Source organism: Elaeis guineensis, chromosome 7 (assembly GCF_000442705.2).
Source record: "Elaeis guineensis isolate ETL-2024a chromosome 7, EG11, whole genome shotgun sequence".
Taxonomy (NCBI): Eukaryota; Viridiplantae; Streptophyta; class Magnoliopsida; order Arecales; family Arecaceae; genus Elaeis; species Elaeis guineensis.
The window spans coordinates 6,749,757-6,771,919 of NC_025999.2; the positions used below are offsets into that span (position 1 = coordinate 6,749,757).

Below are 22,163 nucleotides of genomic sequence, written 5' to 3' on the forward strand. Positions count from 1 at the left end.
CAATGGTAAAGGAAAGATCATCGGTATAGGTAACATTGGTATCACTCCCTCCAAGTACATTGAAAATATTTTGCTAGTAGATGGTTTAAAGCATAATTTACTAAGCATTAGTCAATTTTGTGATAAAGGATATAAAGTTATTTTTGAATCTTCTGTTTGCATTGTAACTAGTCCTATTAATGAAGGCATTAAATTTATTGGACATAGATATGGTAATGTTTATATGTAGATTTGAATGATCTATCCAAGATAAACATGCAATGCCTAGTATCTTTGAATGCCAAGATTAATGAGACTAGTTGGCTTTGGCATCGTAGGCTTGCACATATTAGTATGCATTCACTTTCAAAACTCATTAAGAAGGAATTGGTTCTTGGTTTGCCAAAATTGAATTTTGAAAAGGATAGAATCTGTGATGCATGCCAACTAGGTAAACAAACAAGAGTTTCATTCAAATCTAAAAATATTGTTTCAACCTCTAGACCTTTAGAGCTATTGCACATGGATTTATTTGGACCTACTAGAACTACTAGTCTAGGAGGAAAATGATATGGTTTTGTAATAATTGATGATTTCTCTCATTTTACATGGGTTTTCTTTTTGGCACACAAAGATGAAACTTTTCAAATTTTCTCTAAATTTTATCGAAAAGTCACTAATGAGAAAGGATTTTCAATTCAAAATATTCGAAGTGATCTTGGAACCGAATTTGAAAATCAAGAATTTGAAAAATTTTATGATGAAAAAGGAATAGGCCACAATTTTTCAGCACCTAGGACACCCCAACAAAATAGGGTAGTAGAAAGAAAAAATAGAATCCTAGAAGAAATGGCCCGTACCATGCTATGTGAAAGCAACCTTCCAAGATACTTTTGGACAGAAGCTATTAACACGGCATGTTACATTTTAAATCGTGCTTTGATTAGATAAATTTTAAAGAAAACTCCCTATGAGCTTTGGAAAGGAAGAAAACCTAATATTGCATATTTTCATGTTTTTGGTTGCCGATGTTTTGTATTAAATAATGGTAAAGAAAGACTTAAAAAATTTGATATAAAATCAGATGAAGCAATCTTTCTTGGTTACTCCTCATTTAGTAAAGCTTTTAGAGTTTTCAATAAAAGAACCTTAGTAGTAGAGGAGTCAATACATGTTGTCTTTGATGAAACTAACGATCTTCCTTCAAGGAAGAATGAAGGTGTTGATGATGCAGATCCTCTTATAGAAGGAATGAAGGAGATCACTCTGAAAGATTCTACAATTCAAGATGATGAGGAACATGAAGACAAACAGGATGAGGAAGGTGAAGAACATCAAGAACAACCTCAAGGTACAAATGACTTACCCAAAGAATGGAGGTATGTTTACAATTACCCTAAGGAACTAATTATTGGTGATCCTATGCATGGGGTAAGAACTCATTCTTCACTTAAAGATGCATTCAATCATTTTGCTTTTGTCTCTCATCTTGAACCTAAAACTATTGAAGAAGCTGAAAATGATTATAATTGGATTAATGCAATACAAGAGGAACTTAATCAATTTGAAAGAAATAATGTATGGACTTTAGTATCAAGACCTAAAAATTATTCAATAATTGGCATAAAATGGTTTTTAGGAATAAATTAGATGAACATGGAAATGTAATAAGAAATAAAGCAAGATTGGTTGCTAAAGGTTATAATCAAGAAGAAGAAATTGATTTTGATGAGACCTTTGCACCTGTTGCTAGACTAGAGGAAATTAGACTTCTACTTGCATATGCTTGCTTTATAAAATTTAAATTATTTCAAATGGATGTCAAAAGTATATTTTAAAATGGATACATTGCTGAAGAAGTCTATGTAGAACAACCCTCAGTTTTGAAAATCATGCTTTTTCTAATCATATTTTTAAATTAAATAAAGCTCTATATGGTTTGAAACAAGCACCCAGGGCTTGGTATGAAAGGCTAAGTAAATTTTTACTAAATAATAATTTTTCAAGAGGCAATGTAGACACAACCCTTTTCATTAAAAAAAATCAAGATGATATATTAGTTGTACAAATATATGTTGATGACATTATCTTTGGGTCTACTAATGAATCTCTTTGTCAAAATTTTGTAAAGCTCATGCAGGGGGAGTTCGAGATGAGCATGATGGGAGAACTTACATTCTTCCTCGACTTCAAATCAAATAAACAAAGGAAGGAATCTCCATCACCCAAAATAAGTACACAAGGGAATTACTCAAAAGATTTGGAATGGAGAACTCCAAAGCAATTGGCACACCCATGAGCCCTTCATGTAAGCTTGACAAGGATGAAGAAGGTAAAAGTATAGACTTAAAATATTATAGAGGTATGATTGGCTCTCTACTATATCTAACTGCTAGCAGACCTGATATTATGTTTAATGTCTGTCTTTGTACTCGATTTCAATCTAATCCTAAAGAATCTCACTTGAATGCTGTCAAAAGAATTCTTAGATATTTGAATGGTACTCAAACTCTAAGATTATGGTACTCTAAGGACTCACTAATTGATTTAATAGGATATTCAGATGCTGATTTTGCTGGATGTAGATTAGATAGAAAAAATACTAGTGGAACTTGCCAATTTCTTGGAGTTAACCTAATCTCCTGGTTTAGCAAGAAACAAAATTCGGTAGCACTGTCTATGGCCGAGGCCGAATACATTGCAGCCGAAGTTGTTGTGCTCAAATCTTGTAGATTAAGCAACCACTCGAAGATTTTGGTATCAAACTTAATGAAACTCCCATAAGATGTGATAACACTAGTGCCATAAATCTTACTAAAAATCTAATTCAGCATTCTAGGTCTAAACATATTGAAATCAGGCATCATTTTATAAGAGAACATGTTCAAAACAAAGACATAATTCTTGACTATGTTTGTACTGAAAAGTAATTAGCCGACATCTTTACAAAGGCCCTAAGTGAAGATAGATTCTGTGAAATTAGGAGAGAACTAGGAATCCTTGATCCATCTGCTTAAATGTCTCTCTAATCCAAGGGTTCAATGTCAAAAACTCTTTGAACTCAATTCTCATCATTTCTCTTGGGCTTAAAAGCTCAAAATTATCATTCTCATAATTGATCATTGAGCAAATATCCTTCTCCTAAAGTTTTGAATTTTTTGGAAATTGTTCATCATTTTTTTCTGAATTTCTGTGAACCATGAGTCGACCCCCTAGGATCGACCCAATGGCAAGCTTGTAGGTTTGGCCAAAATCCCACGGGCTTCTTCTTTTTGGTTAAAATCCCATTCATTGAGCCGACCCATTCCACCGTCTTCTTCCTCCCTCCAAAACCTTAAGTCCCCTTCTTCTTCCTCTCCAAATCCAAGTCCTACCCCCAAGATTCTTCTCCCATCACCCCTTACACCTCAAACCGACCCTTAGGATTCAAGTTTTTCCCCTTTTCCTCCCTTGTTTGGAACGGATTAAGCGTGCCCTAGATTCTACCCTTCTCCTCCAAATTGGGGTATCACTCCTCCAAAAATCCCTATCCTTCCCTAAAATCCCTCTATCTCTTCACACATTTGACCTCCTAAGACCCTTGCTTGCTCTGGTGGTGGAAATGGCTCCAAAAATGAAGCTCCCACAAAGAAGGAAGTCGGTCCGTGAGTTGGAAGAAGGCGTGCGCAGGAAGAGATAGGTTTCTCAGACCTCATCAGCTTCCATCCCTGTTTCGACATCTACTCCAGGTTCTTTTCGGTCTCCATTAAGCCCCAGTAAAATTCTCTTATCTATTAGAAAGGTAGAATCCGGAAAAAATATAGATTTCAGATTTTTTTAAAAAGAGGGGTTCTCCATTGGTTCAAAAATCAAAGTTCAAGGTTGGGGGTTCTACTGCTCACTTAAAGAAATTACCTATGTGGATTTGGTTAGAAAATTTTATCTGAACTTGAGCTATGGCAATGGAACAGTAACATCCACTGTTAAGGGTATAGATATCTGTTTAGATCCTGTACTTTTGGGAGAGATTCTTCATTTACCCTGTGAGGGATACTCAAACATGGAACTCCCAGTCAAGGAAGAAGGAATTAATGTGATTTTAGGAGGAACCTTCTCGGGAAGCCTAAATAAACTAGAAGCCAAGATCCTTTCCATTGAGATGAGGATACTACATCAAATGGTAACAAAGCTTTTCTTCCCTAGAAGTGGTAGACATGACCTCCTCTCAGGTCGAGACATCTGCATCATGTTTCATGTGATTACCCAAACCCCCCTAAACCTCCCAGCATTAATGATTGAGGCCATGAGAGAAACACTGAATAGATCCAAGGCACATTTGCCTGTCGGTATGGCCCTCATTTTGGTATTCAGGAGGTTTGGAGTTAGTTTTGAGGGGAAGGCAGCAGCTAGGCTTTCTCACTCTGACACCATCAACCAACATACTTTGCACCGCATGGGATTTACTAGGACTGATGGTGGTTGGATCAAAGGAGTGGAAGAGAGAGCTGAGGATAGAGCTGAGGAGGAAGGACCATCTTCACCCCTCCATTATCTCAGGACAGCATCTCCAGACATTCAGTTCATTTCAGATCCCGAGGCTGGCCCATCAGAGTCTACTAGGAGGCACACTCCAGTCCAGCAGCCAGACAGCAGAGTACATCCCTCAGAGATCAGATTGGCTGATGACCAGATTAAGATGATCTCTCAACGTGTGGCTTCCTTACTTTCTCGATAGTGGGGCACTTCAGCTTTTATACAGGGATCCACATCACATGATGTATCTGATCAGACTTTGATCCCTCACATCTCCACTATCTTCCAGATGATTTTAGATCAGTCAGTTTGCATTCAGCAGCTTGAGGGTTATATATTGAGACTGACTGGGAGGATACTTGACTTGCAGGGGTAAGTGTTAGCTCTGGCACATCCATAGCCATAGGAGTGCATCACTGAGGTCTCAGACCTATCTATGGAGGCAGCCAGACTTAGAGGAGTTTTGGAGAGTAGATTTGATTTTCTGAGGAGAGAGATCAGAGGCTCTAGTGAGCATGCATCCACCCAGTTCACTGTACTGCTACAGTCTGTTTTGAGAGCCTTGAACCTTCTAGATACCATCAGACTCTCTCTTGCAGTTCAGTCTGTTGCTTCTCAGCCTTCAGGATTATCTCACCCGCCCACTCGTGCTGGCACCTCCACTCATGGTAGAGGCAGATGGGGTAGAGGATGAGTCCTTGGTCGTGATCCTTCATCTCCCCACCCCATCTCCGATTCATCTGACTCTGATCCATCCAGTCATGATCTCTACTAGTTCCTAGTAGTTAGTCTTGCCTTTAGTTTCATTCTAGGATCTATCTTTTGAGCCATGTAATGATGTTGACTGATTGACTTTTGCATTTTGGTATATGTATTGAAACAACTATAAGGTATCAGTCACTTTTTGATTATATATATATCTACTCTTTGACTTTCAATGAATGACCTTCAAATTGAGTTGCTTTTAATTATGTGCATGCTTAAAATACTATGAATTGCAATATGCTATCCATGATATCTGGCATATCTTTTATGTTTGCTGTATTCAGGGGGAGTAAAACAATTCGCAACTAAGAAACAAGCAATAAAGAAGGAAGCTAAAGAAGTAACATTCGTAAAAAGGGGAGTAAACAAAAGTAACATTAGTAAAATTAATTCCATCAAAAGAAAGAAATAGAGAAAATATATTCAGAAAAGGGGGAGTAAACAATCTTTGTTGATGCTGTCAAAAAGGGAGAGAAATTTAAGAATCAAAAGCAAATTGAGCAAAATGTTAAGCAAATGAGCAGATTTTCAAACTCTTAGGCATGCTCTGATACCAAAATTAAATAATCAAATGAGCAAATGAGCAAATGAGATATTTTCAAATGAGCAAAGAGTAAATTTTTAAAATTCTTAGGCAAATTCTGCTTTGCTCTGATACCAAAAATTCTGCTCTGATACTAAAATCACATAATCAAATAAGCAAATATTTTCAAATGAGCAAATTTTCAAATGAGCAAATGAGCAAATTTTTAAATTATTAAGCAATAGGCAAATTGTTAGGCAAATGAGCAACACAAGCAAATGGGCACATATATCACATGCCAAAGAATCAATCTTCTTTTCAAGCAAATGTACTTATAAGTAATTTTCAATTTGGTAGCAAATTTCTTATTTATCTTCAAACTACCTATGATGCATTTCATTCCTTTGAAATTCATGCTCAATGTTTCATATATATGCTTTTGCTCAAGTATTTTGTCATCATCAAAAGGGGAGATTGTTGCTCCTTGAATTGATTTTGATGATTATAAAGCATTTGAAGGGGTAATAATGACTTATTGCTTTTCAGGGGCAAAATCATAATTTTATCAAATCCTGATTTGAAAGCATCAAGTGATAGAACAAAAGATTTATGATCCATTGGTAAAAATTTTATTATTTTTGGACATGTATTTTGAAAGATATCCATGTTTGAAAATTTGAGTCGACCCCATGAGTCGACTCATGGCACAATGAGCTGATTGGCATGCAAAAATTTTGGCTGGCACAGTCTTGGCACAGTCTGTGAGTCGACCCCATGGATCGACCCCCAGGCATGAGTCGACCCATGAGTCGACCTCCGCTGTTTTTAGACCAAATTTACAGAACCTTGGTTTTCTGTTGGTTTTCTATTGTTTTTCCACAGAGGTCGACCCATGAGTCGACCCATGAGCATGAGTCGACCCATGAGTCGACCCCTATGACGGAAAAGTTCCGTAACAGTTAATTTTTATCCTGTTTTAAGTACTTTTAATGCTCATTTAATGTGGTCTAATGGCTCTATTTCAGCCCAGTTTGTTCTCCACCATTTCTTAAAGCTATAAAAGGGACAAAAATATGAGAATCATCAAGAAGAGAGATTTTTGGAAAGAGAATTTCAAGCATATTTTTTAGCCCTAAGCAAGAGCTCACTTAAAGCATTCAAGAAGCCTTTAATTCAAGCTCACCAACTCCTCAAGTGCACATTCAAGTCTCCAACCACCTTGAGGAAACCGAAAAGAGTCTTCTTCTCTTTGAGTAAAGTGTATTTAAAGCCTTATTCACTCATTAAAGGAGCTCCTTTTATATTTACTGTGCTATTGATTGTTATACTCTGTTTGAGTTATTGTTTTTGTTTTGGAAGGGTTCCAAAACAAGGGAAGGTTGATCCGAACCTTGAATCAGAGTGTATTGGGTTGGCTTGTATCTGAAAAATAAGTAGACTAGCTTGGGATAGCTAGAGTCGGAGTTTTCGACGAGTGTATTCAGGTTGAATACAAGTTAGTGGATTGGAATTTCCAAGTAGGAGCTTGGGGAGTGGATGTAGGTGCAAGGTTGGCACCGAACCACTATAAATCCTTTTGTTTGTGTTGTGCCTAATTGCTCTTCTTTAGAACTTCTTTATTCTCTTGCATTCTTGCTTTTAATCATTAGCCTTGAATCAACTATACTCTCCCTATTTATTTAGCTATTGTTAAATATTTTTCATAAGATATAAGTTAAGTTTAAAATTTTTAGAAATCCAATTCACCCCCCCTCTTGGGTTGCATAGCTGGGTAACAAAAATGAATGGAAGAAAATAATACGGGGAACAAGACTTGATCAAGAGATTTTTTTTTAAATAAAAAATTATTTTTTATTAATTATTAGCAATGGAAAAAATTTTCATCACTAATTATGTAATTAGCGATGAAATAAAAAATTTTTGTCGTCAATAATATTTTTCCAGGGCTGAATTTTTTTAGTGAATTTTTTTTGATAGAAATTATTAGCGACAAAAATTAATTTTTTATCGTAAATATTTTTTGTTCAAATTATTTGCGATAAAAATTTATTAGTAGCGATGAAAATTTACGTCGCTAATACCCCGTATCCCATCAACTCCCATCGAAAAGCCATTTTTCTTCCTCATTCCCCCCTGACAATCTGGCTTCCTCCCCCTCCCGCGAGCTTCCTTCTCCACGGCATCCCGCGTGCCTCCAGTTTCCTCCACCGTCATGATTTCCTCTGCCACCACCGTCGTTGCCGCCATCGAGATGAGTCGACTTCATCTCTGTTTTTCTTTTTCTTTTTGGGGTGGGTTTCGACTGAGGACCAAAATGGGGAACATGCCGGGCATGGTGTGCCTGGGTTAGGACGGCAGGCCTCTGCCACATGGGGCCAGTGGGCTGCTATGATGACGGTGGGCCGCAGCCACGTAGGATCTACTGGCCACGACGGCGACAGTGACAGCGGGCTGTGGACGGCGATGTGGGCCCGACGATGGGCCAGGGTCGACGAGCCAGAGCTGGAGCCGGTGATGTCGACTCTTCTTCTTTTTGGGGGGTGGGGGGTGGGTTCAGGCCGGGGATGGGGATGGGGAACAGCATGGGTTGGCGTGCCACGGTCGGTGTGCTGGGGACGGTGTGCCTGGGTTAGGAGGCGGGCCGCGACCATGTGCGGGCTGTGGGTCACGGCCACATGGGGCCTGCATGCCGGGGCGTGTCGGGGTCTGCGACGGTAGGCCAGGGAGGAGCCGAGGCTGTCGAGCCGGAGCTAGAGCCGACGACGGCGAGCTGGGATGGGGTCGGGTCATGGCTGTGCTGGGGCCTGCAGGATGGGTCGGTGATGGCAGGCCATGGAGGGGCCTGCGAGCTAGAGCCGGAGCCGGCAATGGTGAGCCAGGGCATGACTATGCCGGGGATGGAGGGGCGGGCACACGTGGCCTTCGGGCCCTGAGGCCTATGGGCCAGGCATGCATGGGTTTGGATGGGTCGGGCCTGGGTTGGGGTGGGTCGGGCCTGGATGGGGCTGGTCGGGCTGCCGCGGGTCGGGTGGAGCTGGGTCGAGTCGGGCTGGAGCTGGGGACGGTGGAGTCGGGGTGGGGCGGCTCGAGCAGGGTCCGATCGGGCTGGGGCTGGTCGGGTGGAGCCGGGTTGGGTCTGGTCGGAATGGTGCGGGTCGGGTCGAGTTGGGGCGGGTTGGGGATGGTAGGGTTCGAGCTGAGTTGGTTCTGGTTCGGGCTGGGATGGGGCGGGTCGGGCTGGCGCGGGTTGGGTGGAGCCGGGTCGGGTCGGGCTAGGGTCGGAGATGGCGGAGCCGGGGTGGGGCGGGTTTGGGTCGGGTTGGGCTGGGGCTGGTCGGGTGGAGCCAAGTCGGGTCCGGTCGGGCTGGAGCAGGTCGGGCCAGGAAGGGGCGGGTCGGGGATGTTAGGGTCTGGGCCAGGTCGGTTCCTGTTCGGGCTAGGATGGGGTGGGTCGGGCTTAGACGGGTTGAGTGGAGTCGGGGTAGGTCAGGTCGGGTCGTGTCTGGTTTGGTCCGCGTCGGGTCGGGCTACGGTAGGTGGGGTTGGGATGGGGCGGGTTAGGTCAGGTCTTCATGAGGATGAAATATGATGCTGAAATTATTATAATTATTGCATATTATTTTTTAGTGTTACTGGTGAAGTTAGTTAATTATTTAACTAATTATTTTTCACTAACACAATGCACATTGCTGTTACATATTATAATTAAATTATTTTATATGCTATTTTTGTATGCTGATAAAATTATAAATAAAAAAAGTATTTCTATTTTAGAGAAAACTCTATTGAAATTTTTGATCAAGAAATTTCAATACGAAGTTATTCCTTTTGATAAATTAGAAATCCATCTTCGAATGCACATTCAAAGATGGTACTTAAATTACATTGAGCCATAGATTTCTGTTCAAGTTTCGATCTTTATGGAGATCGAAATTTGGATGTCCCATATTCGGCCTTTTTGAAAAAGTAATAATATTATTATTATTAATAGTTGATATTTCATTTCATTATGTGGAATTTAGAAGTTATCTGTCCATTGTTCTCTAGATATATAGTGGATTGAGTACGTGGGCACCATATCAATGACAAAAAATATTTTCATCGCAAATAACCATATCAACGATGAAAATAATTTTTTATCGAAAATAAACAAATATTTATGATGATTACAAAATTTTGTCATAAAAAAATTGGTCATATTCGGGTCGTGCTGGGCCGGGCCGGGTTGGTGCAGGTTGGGCTGGGTCGGGTCGGTCCATGACTGGGCTAGGTCGGGTCGGTTCTAGTCCAGGTCCGGTTGGGGTCGGGTTAGGTCGGGTCAGGGTAGGCCGGGTCGGGTCGGGTTCAGGTTCGGGTCTGGTCGGGTATGGGTCGGGTCAGTTTTGGGTTGGGTCGAGGTCGGGTCCGGATTGGGTTGGGTTTGGGTCGGGTCGGGGCCTTCGGGGATGGGTCCGGGGATGGGGCGGTCCGGTAGGTTGGGTGGGGCCGAGATTGGTCAGGTCGGGGTGGGTCGGGATCGGGTTGGGTCGATTCTGGGTTGGGTCTGATCGGACCGACTGAAATTATTATAATTATTGCATATTATTTTTTAGTGTTACTGCTGAAATTATTTAATTTTTGACTAATTATTTTTTTACTAACACAATACACATTGCTGTTACTTGTTATAATTAAATTATTTTATGTGCTGTTTTGTATGCTGCTGAAATTATAAATAAAAAATATTTTTATTTTAAAAAAGAATTATTAAAATTTTTAATGAAAAAATTTTAATATGAAATTATTCTTTTTTGATAAATTAGAAATCCATCTTCTAATGTACGTTCAAAGATGGTACTTGAATTACATTGAGCCAAAGATTTCCGTTCAAGTTTCGATCTTCATCGAGATCGAAACTTAAATATCCCGTATTCAGGTTTTTTGAAAAAATAATAATATTATTATTATTAATAGTTGATATTTTATTTCATTATGTGGTATTCAGTAGTTATCTGTCCATTGTTCTCCAGGTATATGGTGGATAGGGTGCGTAGGTACCATATCTACATTGTATACTTGGAGAACCATGGGAAGATACTGTCGAAATTTCTACGAAAATGAGATGAAATATCCACTAATAATAATAATGAGATTATTACTTTTTTGGAAAAGATAGGACTACACTTGTTAGTAATGATTTGAAAAGGATAGGATCATGCATTTTGTATCAAGTGATCTGGATCTAGATCCGGATCGGGACTTTAGCTGAAATTCAGAATACGATTCAGTCCAAAATTTAGATCGAGATCTAGAATATCATTAAACTTATTTTGGTTGTTAATGATTTTATGTTTGTTGTTAGATAAATATCAATAAAAGTTGGATGAATGCTAGAGGTAATTTTTTGCCTGAATATCGAAAGAGAGTTCGAGATTTCATTGACTTTGCATGACATAAGGCTGACAATGCTAGTCGGATAAAGTGTCCATGCAAGAGATGTGTCAATTTGATATATCATCACATAATACTTGTTGAGGAGCATCTACTACAATATGGTATGGATAAGAAGTATACTTGTTGGATATGGCTTGGGGAGGGTGATCCGAATGAAGTGGTACGCGATAATGACGATACTGAAGATGATAGTACTAATGGTGCTGGACTTATCAAATATAGTGGTATTGGAGAATTGTTAGATGATTTACATCAAGGTGCTTGCTCAAATGTATGCATGAATACTGCTGCATTTGAAAGTAATTTTGATCATGAGCATAATATCCGGCTTGAGGTAGAAGAGACTTCTGAACAATTTGCAAAGCTTGTAAAGGATTCACGAGAGCTACTCTATCCAAATAGTACAAAGTTTTTCAAGTTAGAATTTTTGATAAAATTACTTCATATTAAAATCATGAATCATTGGAGTCAGAAGTCATTTGACCAAATTTTAACATTGATTAAAGTAGCTCTGCCCGATGGAGAGAGACTTCCAAAATTATATTCTGAAGTAAGAATATACATGCAGAAAAAGGAACTTGGCTATACTCTTGTACATGCCTGCAAAAATGACTGTATATTATTTTATAAGGATAACGAACAAGCAACTTAATGTCCGAAATACGGTGAGTCTAGATATAAAATCGATAATAGAAAAGCAAAGAAGATACCTTAAAAGATTTTGAGATATTTTCCATTGATTTCAAGACTTTAAAGGTTGTATATGTTCACAAAGACAGCTGAAGAAATGAGATGGCATTATAAGCAGCAGGTTTCGGAAGAGAACATATTTAGCCACCCGATCGACTCTTTAGTGTGAAAAAATTTCGATGCAAAGCATTCGCACTTTGCGAGTGACCCATGCAATATCTCGCTTGGTCTAACGACAGATGGATTTAATCCCTTTGGCAATCTGAGTACCTCTTACAGTATGTGGCCTGTGATGCTAGATGTATATAATGTGTTACCTTGGGAGTGCATGAAAGAACCATTTATTTTTATGCCACTATTGATTCCAGGTCCGAAAATATCAGGTAATGAAATTGATGTATATCTACGACCTTTAATTGATGATCTGAAGGAGTTATGAAAAAAATGGGATACAGACATATGATTCTGTGAGTCGAAGTAATTTTAAGTTGCATGCTTCGATTCTATGGACCATAAATAATTTTCTGACATATGAAAATTTATCTGGATGGAGCACCAAAGGATATCTTGCATGTCCAATATGCAATAGGGATGCATCCTCTTTATATTTAAAGCACGGATGAAAAATATGTTTCACGGGTCATCGACGGTTTCTTCCTACTAATCATTTTTGGAGGATCCGTTATAATCAATATTTTGATGGTAAGTCCGATCGGCATCCACCACCTAAGGAGATAAGTGGAGTCAAAATTTTAGAACAACTTAAAGTCATTAGAAACATCCAATTTAGAAGAACATCGGATACTCGCAAGCGGAAGCATACTAAAGCTGAGCTGAATTGGACGAAGTAAAGCATCTTTTTCAAACTACCATATTGGAAGCAGCTACTACTTCATCATAATCTGGATGTAATGCACATTGAAAAGAATATTTATGATAATATCATCGGTGTTGTATTGAATATTTTAGAAAAAATAAAAGATGGTACAAAAGCTCATCTTGATTTACAAAAAATGAGATCCGATCGAAGTTGCATTTAGTTCGTCGAGGTGAGATATTTTTTATGCCACCCGCATGTTATTCATTATTTGGAGAGGAAAAGAAAAATTTTGTAGATGGTTCAAAACTGTAAAATTTTTTGATGCATACGCTTCAAACGTATCGCGGTGGTGAGGTGAGGGCAAGGTCCTTCGAAGAACCTTGCTCTGGAGCGTTGGAGACACGAGTACTCGAGACAGCATCTCCAGATTGAGATACTGATCGGCTACACCAGACCCATTAGGAGATGGTGTGACCTATAGCAGACTGAGCTGGGCATCATATGCCACAGTTATGCCCCCGTGATGCTCTTCGATTGGCATCACGTTCTATCAGTTCAGAGAGAGATTTTCTACACCCACTTACAGATAAAATAAATTATATTATGAATATTTAATTTGCATAGTATTCTTCTAATATTTGTTATTGGAAGGGTGTATTTGTTATCGCTGATTTTGAGGAAGGTCGTATGAGATGAGCCATCGACATTCAGTTATCATTGCATTTCAAGGACTATCGCCATCACATGCATCAGCATTGGTATCGGGTGGTGTAGGATCATTGGAAGGAGGCAGCGCGGTAGCAGCCCTATGACAGCATCATCATAGATGATTGGACTACTATATGCCGACAGTACGAAGATCCGGCATATCATGTTACATATTTAAATTTTTTTTATAGTTTAATGACTTAATCATTGATTCTTAAATTAAATTTTTTATCTACTAATTTTATTGATAATTTTACAGAGATGATGTGCCCAGAATGTGGTGAATCAGGCGAGATAGACCGTGCCGCATTGTGGGGGTTCGAGATCGTTTGCTCATCACATGGAGCACATGGTAGGTAATTTTTAATTTCTAATTAGCATATAATTCTCTAGTTATTTAAAATTTTTTTAATTAATTCTCAAATTGCAGAGAGATGCTGAAAGTGGCGAGCTTTCTGGTAGGATCGATGTCTACCAATGGACCCACCAGCGATAGTCGGGGAGTGGACGACAGGGAGCTAGGAGTTCTTTATAAATTTTTTCAATTATTTTTCATTCACAATCTAATTTTTATTATAAAATTAAAATAACTATAATTTTAATTTTCAGGATCATATGATAGAGATTAGATTCCAGTCTACCCCTGAGGGCTCGATCGCATCCACAGATGATAAGATCTATGATTGGGTGCTCGGTATGAGATCCTGTTATGTTAGAGGTCTAGGGTATGGGATCACTGCTCCCTTATCCTCACGCACATCTAGGGCAGACATCCATTCTACGTGCGAGGCTTGACTGACAGAGGTGCAGAGGCAGGCTATCGAGGATCGACAGTAGGCTGTCGAGGATCGATAATGAGCTCAGGAGTTGGCTGCACGTGTTGACGACTAACAATGCTTTCAGATTCAGATGATGGAGTGGATGGTGCAAATAGAGCACACGATACAGCTGATGAGATAGCAGCTGACCGATCTGAGCTCCATCATCGGTCTAAGCTCCGTTAAGCACTCCCCATCCCCAGCTTGTTCTTCAGATACCGATATTTGACAGCTTACTGATGTATTTTTTTATTTTAAATATCTTATAATTTTAATATAATATAATAAATAATAAAATTTATTTATCAATTTATTATTTAAATTTATTATTTTTATTTTTTTAATTTATAAAAAATAATATATATATAAATTTAGAATATATATTCATAATTTTTTTTAAAAAAATATGACTAAATTATTAGCAATGGAATTATTTCTAACAAAATATTCATCGCTAAAAATATTTTACTAACATAATTTAATTTATCAATAAATATATAATTAACAACGATGAAAAAATATTCATCATAAATAATTAAGTTATTTATGATGATTTTTTTTCATCGCTAATATTATTCATTTTTTTCTAAATAATTTTTTTATTAAATTAATAATGATGAATTATTTTTGTTGCAAAAATATTTTTTACGATAGAAATTTTAATCGTTAAAACTTTAGCAAATAATAGCGACTAAAATTTTTCATCGTAAATATTTATTTTTAGATTAAATTTTTTCATCCATTTTTTTTAACGATAAAAAATATTCGTCGTAAACATCTTTTATTAGCGATGAAATTTTTTTTCATCGTAAAATATTATCAACGATGGGATTATTTGTGACGAAATATTAGCGACCAAAATTTCGTTGCTAATATTATTAGCGATGAAAATTGATTATTAGTGATGAAAATTTTTCATCGCTAATAACTTATTTTGTTGTAGTGATTATATGAGTAACAACTATTGTTAGTTTCAAATTATTATTATTATATAATATTGGTGTGTGGAAATTTTTACTTGACTGTAAAGATTACAACCCTCTCCTTCCTCTCTTTTTTTTTAGAGTTACAGGTTATATGTGTTTGGCTTTGGTTGCGATCACGATTAGAAGGATTGATTAGGTAGAGCATTATCAATACTAGTCGGATGACCGTATTTGGTAAATTGTGTAAAGTTTGATATTTGTTAATGTGGAATATTTGTCATGAGTTGAGATCAATAATATTGAAGAGATTTTGAGCTTGTAACAGATTTTAAGGCTTGGCATATTCTCTAGGGCCTTGTCTTAAGGAGTATGCAGCCGTGTTGCATGGCCGACTTGGGTGCTGAGTTTGGAGTGTGACAAGTTCTAAGTTGCTAATACCCACTATATGACCTTCCTTTGATGTTTGGTTGATTCTATAAGGAGAAGTTGTGCAGAAGAAGGTTGTGATCCGAGTATATAGCATCCTAATTCGTAGGTCCCATGTGGGATGGTACCTATTGTGCGATAATATTTTTGACTTGTCACATGCTGGAGCATGATTGTGACTAATCTAATACCAAAAATTAGATCATGACTTTAATATATAATATGAATGGGGCATGGATAGTGTTTGGATTGATTGGTCATGCAAGAAATATAGTGTGTGTGTTGGATCAATTTTGGACTAGGATGCAATATTTTGTTTGGCCTACCACATGCTGGAGCATAGTTGTAATTAGTACAATGTTAGAAAGACAAACATAATTTTGTGTTATTATAAGAACTAAGAAAAGGGAAGCATATGGATGAGTTAGCCATGTGTGTAACATGGCATATCAACCAGGGGTTGAGATATGATTTATGATTACCAGTCATGGCCGGAAGCATGGTGTGTATTTAGCATACCATGGGCAAGAGAATGCTTGTGACTGATCCAATGCTGAAATTAAATCAAGATAATGCATTGTGTTTAATTGAAGGATATCTGGATTAGCCGGTATGTGTGAAATGTGGTATTTGTGATGTCAACTACAAGTTGAGATGTGGTTGCCAGCAGCGGATGGAAACATGGTATGTGTTTGGCTTGCCACAGGCTGGAGCATGAGGGAGTCTACTCCAATACCAGCACGATAATATAGTTATAATCCAACTGTATTAATCGGATAATAAAAAATAATTTTACTGAAATATTGTTGTATTGAATTGTTGCTTGGATGATATATAAGTGACATATATCTTGAGATTTCTATATGGTGGCATATATACAACTGAGTAGCTATAGAATTAAACTGTTGATGTGTAGGTTGGTATGGCTTATATATGTACATTTTATAGCATATGTATTGCTATATTGAGAAAAATTCAAAATATTGATATATGAATCTTATTATTTTTATATTGATAAATAGTATTGCAAAGGGATTTCATGTTCATGCTGATATGAGTGTAGGAGATTCTTACTGAATTGTAATGCTCATATCTCTTTTTCCTTCAGAGTTGCAGGATGCATAGTTTCGATCGGATTGGATGTGGAGTTCGAGCGATGGAGTAGTTAGTTAGTTGATTTTCTAATATCAAATAAATATTTTAATCTTATGAACCTTATTCAATAATGATGGATTGGTTTGATTTGATAAATATGGTTGAACTTTTATAATTCTTTTGGTATTCTTATGAATTTGTTTATTATTTAGGTCTTGTATAATCTGATTCATGTGGCCGTATCACATGGTCGACCTAGGAGATGGGTTTAGGCATGACGCACATATTGTGAGAGCTAGTAGGCTTCCCCAAGATTCAACCAAGTATGATATTTTTATGAAGGTAATCCCTTTATTGTTTGGTGATGGCTGTCATAGATCAGTAAGTAAGAATTTGGAGGTTTCGATAGGTAAAGGGGATTGGTGGGCTCCAACACCATATGAAGATCTTATCTAAAAGTCTTCTCATTTAGATGGATAGGCTTGAGAGTATATAAGAATGATGAGTTCTTAAACTATCTGATATGAGACTATTATTCCTCAATACTCTCTCTCATATATAGAGGGCCGAAACTCAAAACGAGAGGCAACACATAGATTAGTAAGTGGAAACAAGGAGATTTCAGTAGGCAAAAAGGATCGATGGGCTCTAATAACATATTAAAATGCAATCTAAAAATTAATGCATTTGTGTAGATGTGCCCAGGAGTATATGTGTGCCATAGTTCTTAACCTATCAAGGTCATGGTCAGGGATAGGGAACCAATATCAATGAGCTGAATCATTGGTTGTGATTTAATATCTTTAAATTGCTATAGGTTAAAATCATGCAAATTGGGGATTCTAGCCTGCACATCAAGTGGTTAAAACTATGTATAGATTCTGTTATTTAAACAATCAATTTTTGGTGCGTAAACATTTAATATATAGTAGAATAAATTATAGTGCATTCACGGATATTAGGTAGTTAACTTAAATTCCAACTGATCGGAGACATATACAATAAAAAACCTTAAAGTTAAGCAGTGTCAAAATTGTTAGTAGTTTGGAGACATCTCAGAGCACCACCTTCCCTTTTCATCAAAAAAAAAAAAAAAGAAAAAAAAAAAGAAAATGAAATCTCAGAACGCCTTTCATACAGAACAACTACAATGAGTGGGGATGCTGTGACTGTACTAAGGAGTGATCATGATTCCTAAAGAACAGATAGAGTGCTTGCTTTGTTGGTACTTTCTGAGGTTTGAAGAAGTGCATGTTGAAGCTTTTGAAGTTGATCAGACAACTAAAATGAGCAGTCCCAGCCCATTCATAACATGCTCGCCGGATTCAATGGAAGTCCATGCTGATCACCATACTCAAATTAAGCAAGACAAATATTTAACTGATAGAAGTAATTCTCTTTACTTGTACAATATAGCAAGCATATCCTTGCTCAAATAAATAGATGCAAACAGAGAGACGACACTTGCTTATTCAAACCAAGCAGTACAAAGAAACCTATCCAAAAGTCATAACAAGTAGTTTGGATATCCTAGTTGGTGTTGTCCATCCAGAATTGTGCCTGGAGCCAATCCACGGTCTTTTTGTCCAGTTGAAAGGCCTTGGCAAGAACTTCATCAGAGATGGGTGGCTTCGCTCCAAAGACCGCATTGGCTATGGTGATCACACCAGGGTTTTGGCTGCTCAGACCGGCAAAGGCAACGGCATTGGTCTTCCCATTGTTGAACTGGAAGTGGATGAGACCTTGAGGAAATACAAACACATCACCCTCGTGAAGGACTTTAGTGAAGAGCTGGTTGGGGTTAGATGTGACGAAGCCGACGTAGAGCGTTCCTTCCAGCACTACAAGGATCTCAGTTGCCCTTGGATGGGTGTGAGGAGGATTGAGACCATAGGGTGCAAAGTCCAAGCGAGCTAGCGAGATGCCAAGGGTGTTGAGCCCAGCAAGTTTGTTCACGTCGACTAGAGTCACATTGGATCCAAGCTTGTTTCCTGTGTCACCGGCCTTGTCGAGTCCAGAGAAGAAGAAATCTTCGGCTTTGGCCATCTTGGGGTCCTTGCAGACAAACCCATTCACAAACACTGCAATAATTATAAAAACGATTAGTAGTTGGACAATGTACAATACCATACGTTATGCATGCATAGTTGCAAATGCCACAACTCATAAAATCAATTGTTGATGAGCAGGTGTACCATCTGAGTGAAGATCAGCGATGCAGAAGTCTTGGAGTTGGCTAGGATCAGAAGCAATGGCATGAGATGAAGCCAGAGCAAGTAGAGCAAGGAAGAGGAAATGGGCAGCCATCTATTCTCTCTTTCTAGCTAGCAGAAGAATAGCCAAGGGATATTGAACAAGGTGTTATGAGAGGAGGAGATATATATAGAGGGAGAGTGGGAATAGGTCTTTGATAAGGCTTGATTTAGTCGTGCGACTTTTCATCAAAAAGATTTAGTCATGCAACTTTTCTAAAAAGAAGAAGAGTAAACCAAGTTAGGTAAATTAATTATATGCCTTGGTTCTCTAATGTTGTCCCATGTATTTCTTATTGTCCGTGTAAAAGTTTGACGAAGTATCGCTGATGACGTATGTGGTGAGAAAATTAGGAAGAAATAGTCCGTCAAGACATACATAGATCATGGTTTCCGTTACTCTCTATTATTATTATTATTATAATTTCTGATATCGGCTGCGGCCTTCTTTCAATAAATACACTTGGAGTTGTTAAAGAATGCTGACAGGAATCGATGCAGTCCATGGCAAATGTTGATCCAACTGTGCTTTTGATCAAATCTCAACGAGAAATCACCAATTAGCTCACTATGCCATACAACTGCGTTTTTTCTAAAACGAGTAACGATGTGATTATGGAAGAGATTTCTAAGGGAGCAGTGGAAGCTACCTGACTGCTTAAAATAGCGAATACGCTGTCGACACCTTGCTTTTCACCGGAAGCATATTATATTCCGTGACTTCTCTCCATGGTTATGAAAGCCTTTTTGACATTGGTTTTGGTAGTGTACAATGGATTTAGCTAAAATCTTAGATATTGATTATTTATTGAATGATTATTCTAGATGCCATTTATTTTTATTTTTTTATTTTTAAAAAATATTTTTCTATTTTATTTTCAAATTTTAAAAATATAAAAATATTTGATCTAGTCAATAGCTTTTAAAATTGCATGATGATAATGGTTAAGATGACCATTGTGGTAGAAGTGGTGGTAGTGGTGATGGCAATTAAAAGGTGCCATGATATTGCTGTAGGAACAATGTTAGTTGGGCCATTAACGATGTGGTGGTTGTAATGATAATACTGATAGTGGTATAGTAGAGATTGTTGGCATCGGTGGTATGGTGAAGATGTTGAGGTTGATAATTGCAGTGGTGTATGGTGGCTATGATAGTAGTAGAAATGGTGGAGATGATGACGACTGCAACAAAGATGGTGATAGTGTAAAGATGGTGGCGCTATGGTGGTAGTGGAAAGGTGATGGTGTGGTGGTGTTACCAATTACGGTAGTAGAGATAACGATAGTTGTAGTCATAGTAGTGATACCAACGATGATAGTAGAAGCAAAAAAGGTAGTAATGGTGATGGTGATGGTGTTGGAGATAATGATAGTAGCGGTGGTGAATAAAAAAATAGAATGCTATTTCAAAATAATGCATGATAAATCAATTTTTTTTTTCTCGATTTATATAAGGGCTAGTCAGTAAAATATTTTTATGTTCAGATGACTGCACCTTACACAAGATCCCGGCCTATGATTACAGGAATGACAGTGGCTAGGAAAAGATGAAATAAAGGAAAGAAATGGTGCAAATAGAGGCTGGCTTGATGGTATTTTCCAGCAAGCAATGCCTTAATGAGATCCCAATTGGCAACAGTGGCCTGATAAAGGGTGAGCTTAGGGAATACGGAGGTACAGCATCATGGCATCAGAGAGGCATCAAGGAGGGTTGCACTAGGAATTTGGCGGCACAAACAATAGAGGGGAAACATTGTGATGATTGGCGAAGAAAGGCGATGATAATTCATGACATCTTGAAGGGGGTCGGGGGCACCTTTAAATTTAATAAAGGTAGAGGCTAGAGTCTCCTAGCATTCGGCTACTTGAGATATCTGACTCCTATTGAGAGTTATCACACACTTTGAATCTCATTGGGAGTCTTATTCTATAGGGATAATGCGTGGAGGGCGTCCCCAGCAACACTTGGATTGTCTAGGCCAATATAGGATGGTCAAGTGCACTAGGCCTAGTTTAAGTTTTAGGCTGGCTAAAGGACCGGGCTTTACAACAAGTATCCAAATTGTGTTGTCATCTGAAAAAGATGAGCCTTTGCTTTTAAGTAAAGACCTTGGTTTCTGTTAAACATCTACCAAATTTGAATTTTATGAACTCCCCATTGGATCAAGGAAGGATGAGATTTTGGATGAGCTTTCTTCTAACCTTTTGGACTCTCGATTGATTTATCTTGTTGGAATCATTACATTTAGAGAGGCTAAATAAGGGCTTTCTTGAGAATCTTATAGAGAATTGTTGCATTTGATCCGAACAGATCCCATCTGGATGTGATCCGCATGAGATTATTTTTATATTTTATAAAATTATCACGGATCATAAAATTGTGAACTTCTTTTTCTCTTTGTACAAATTAAATAGGATATTACAAAGTAATAATAATCTCTACGATCTACTCAGGTAATTATAATGAGTGAAAAATAATCAAGCACTCCCCAAAAAAGATACCATGAAACACCATAATTTTGATGTGAATCTTTTACTATTTAGGATAATGAGATTACTGCAGATCTTTTCTATATCAATTAGAAGTTATACAAATATATAATCATCAGGAATAAATCTTGGCTTTCACAATAAAAAAAATCATTATCAATAAAATAGATTTCAATAATAAATAGGAATAGTGGATATATCTCACCAAACGTATGGATGCTTAAAATAATTAATGAAAAAGACTTTTCAAAGATCAAAATCAATCAATTTGTAGCTCTCAATGTCAAGAACAATATATTAAAATTTTATCAAAATAGGACTACGATCAATCATCTGATCATCTAATAAAGTAGCACCAAAATCCTTTTTCTTCTTCTCTCTACCGTCACCTTCTCTTGCTTTTCCATACCATGCTAGTTTTCTCCACACCACGCAATAACTTTGTTATCTGAATTAAATAGGCCCAACCAATATGAGTCCTACTAGGACTCTTTTTATTTATTTATTTATTTTAAATGGTGTGGGTCTCATATAAGGAGGGATCATACCAACAAATCTCTCCCTCTCGATCATATGAAAGGTTCCACCAAACTCAAATATATGGTTCTCATCAAGGATTTTATCTCCTCCTCCATGGCTTTTAATCACTCTCTCTTTTGCTCATAATTTATGGGCTTTGGGTAGCATTTTGGTTCTCCCCCATTAATGATCATTACATACTCAT

General features: G+C 37.8%; 2 protein-coding genes across 2 annotated transcripts in view; both read right to left on the minus strand.

The window, feature by feature from the left end:
- Positions 1 to 18,070: 18,070 nt before the first annotated feature.
- Positions 18,071 to 19,033, minus strand: LOC140859185 (putative germin-like protein 2-1). The gene is made up of 2 exons (XM_073260816.1): positions 18,891 to 19,033; positions 18,071 to 18,776 (listed from the first exon to the last, which is right to left on the minus strand). The coding sequence occupies exons 1-2, from the start codon at positions 19,000 to 19,002 to the stop codon at positions 18,226 to 18,228; spliced, it is 663 nt and encodes a 220-aa protein (XP_073116917.1). The 5' UTR covers positions 19,003 to 19,033; the 3' UTR covers positions 18,071 to 18,225.
- Positions 19,034 to 20,445: 1,412 nt separating this feature from the next.
- The window catches only part of LOC140859256 (putative germin-like protein 2-1), a 31,812-nt gene continuing 30,094 nt past the window's right edge, over positions 20,446 to 22,163 (minus strand). The window contains exon 3 of the mRNA XM_073260947.1: positions 20,446 to 20,592. Within this exon, the coding sequence (XP_073117048.1) occupies positions 20,446 to 20,592 (147 nt within the window). The remainder of the gene's footprint in view (positions 20,593 to 22,163) is intronic.

What these genes read in the sequence shown, in the direction of transcription:
- LOC140859185 (XM_073260816.1), bottom strand. Translation starts at nt 19,002, where the DNA reads ATGGCTGCCCATTTCCTCTTCCTTGCTCTACTTGCTCTGGCTTCATCT. An exon ending in CGCTGATCTTCACTCAGATG is followed by an intron (nt 18,777 to 18,890) that starts GTACACCTGCTC and finishes TAATTATTGCAG; the next exon opens with TGTTTGTGAATGGGTTTGTC.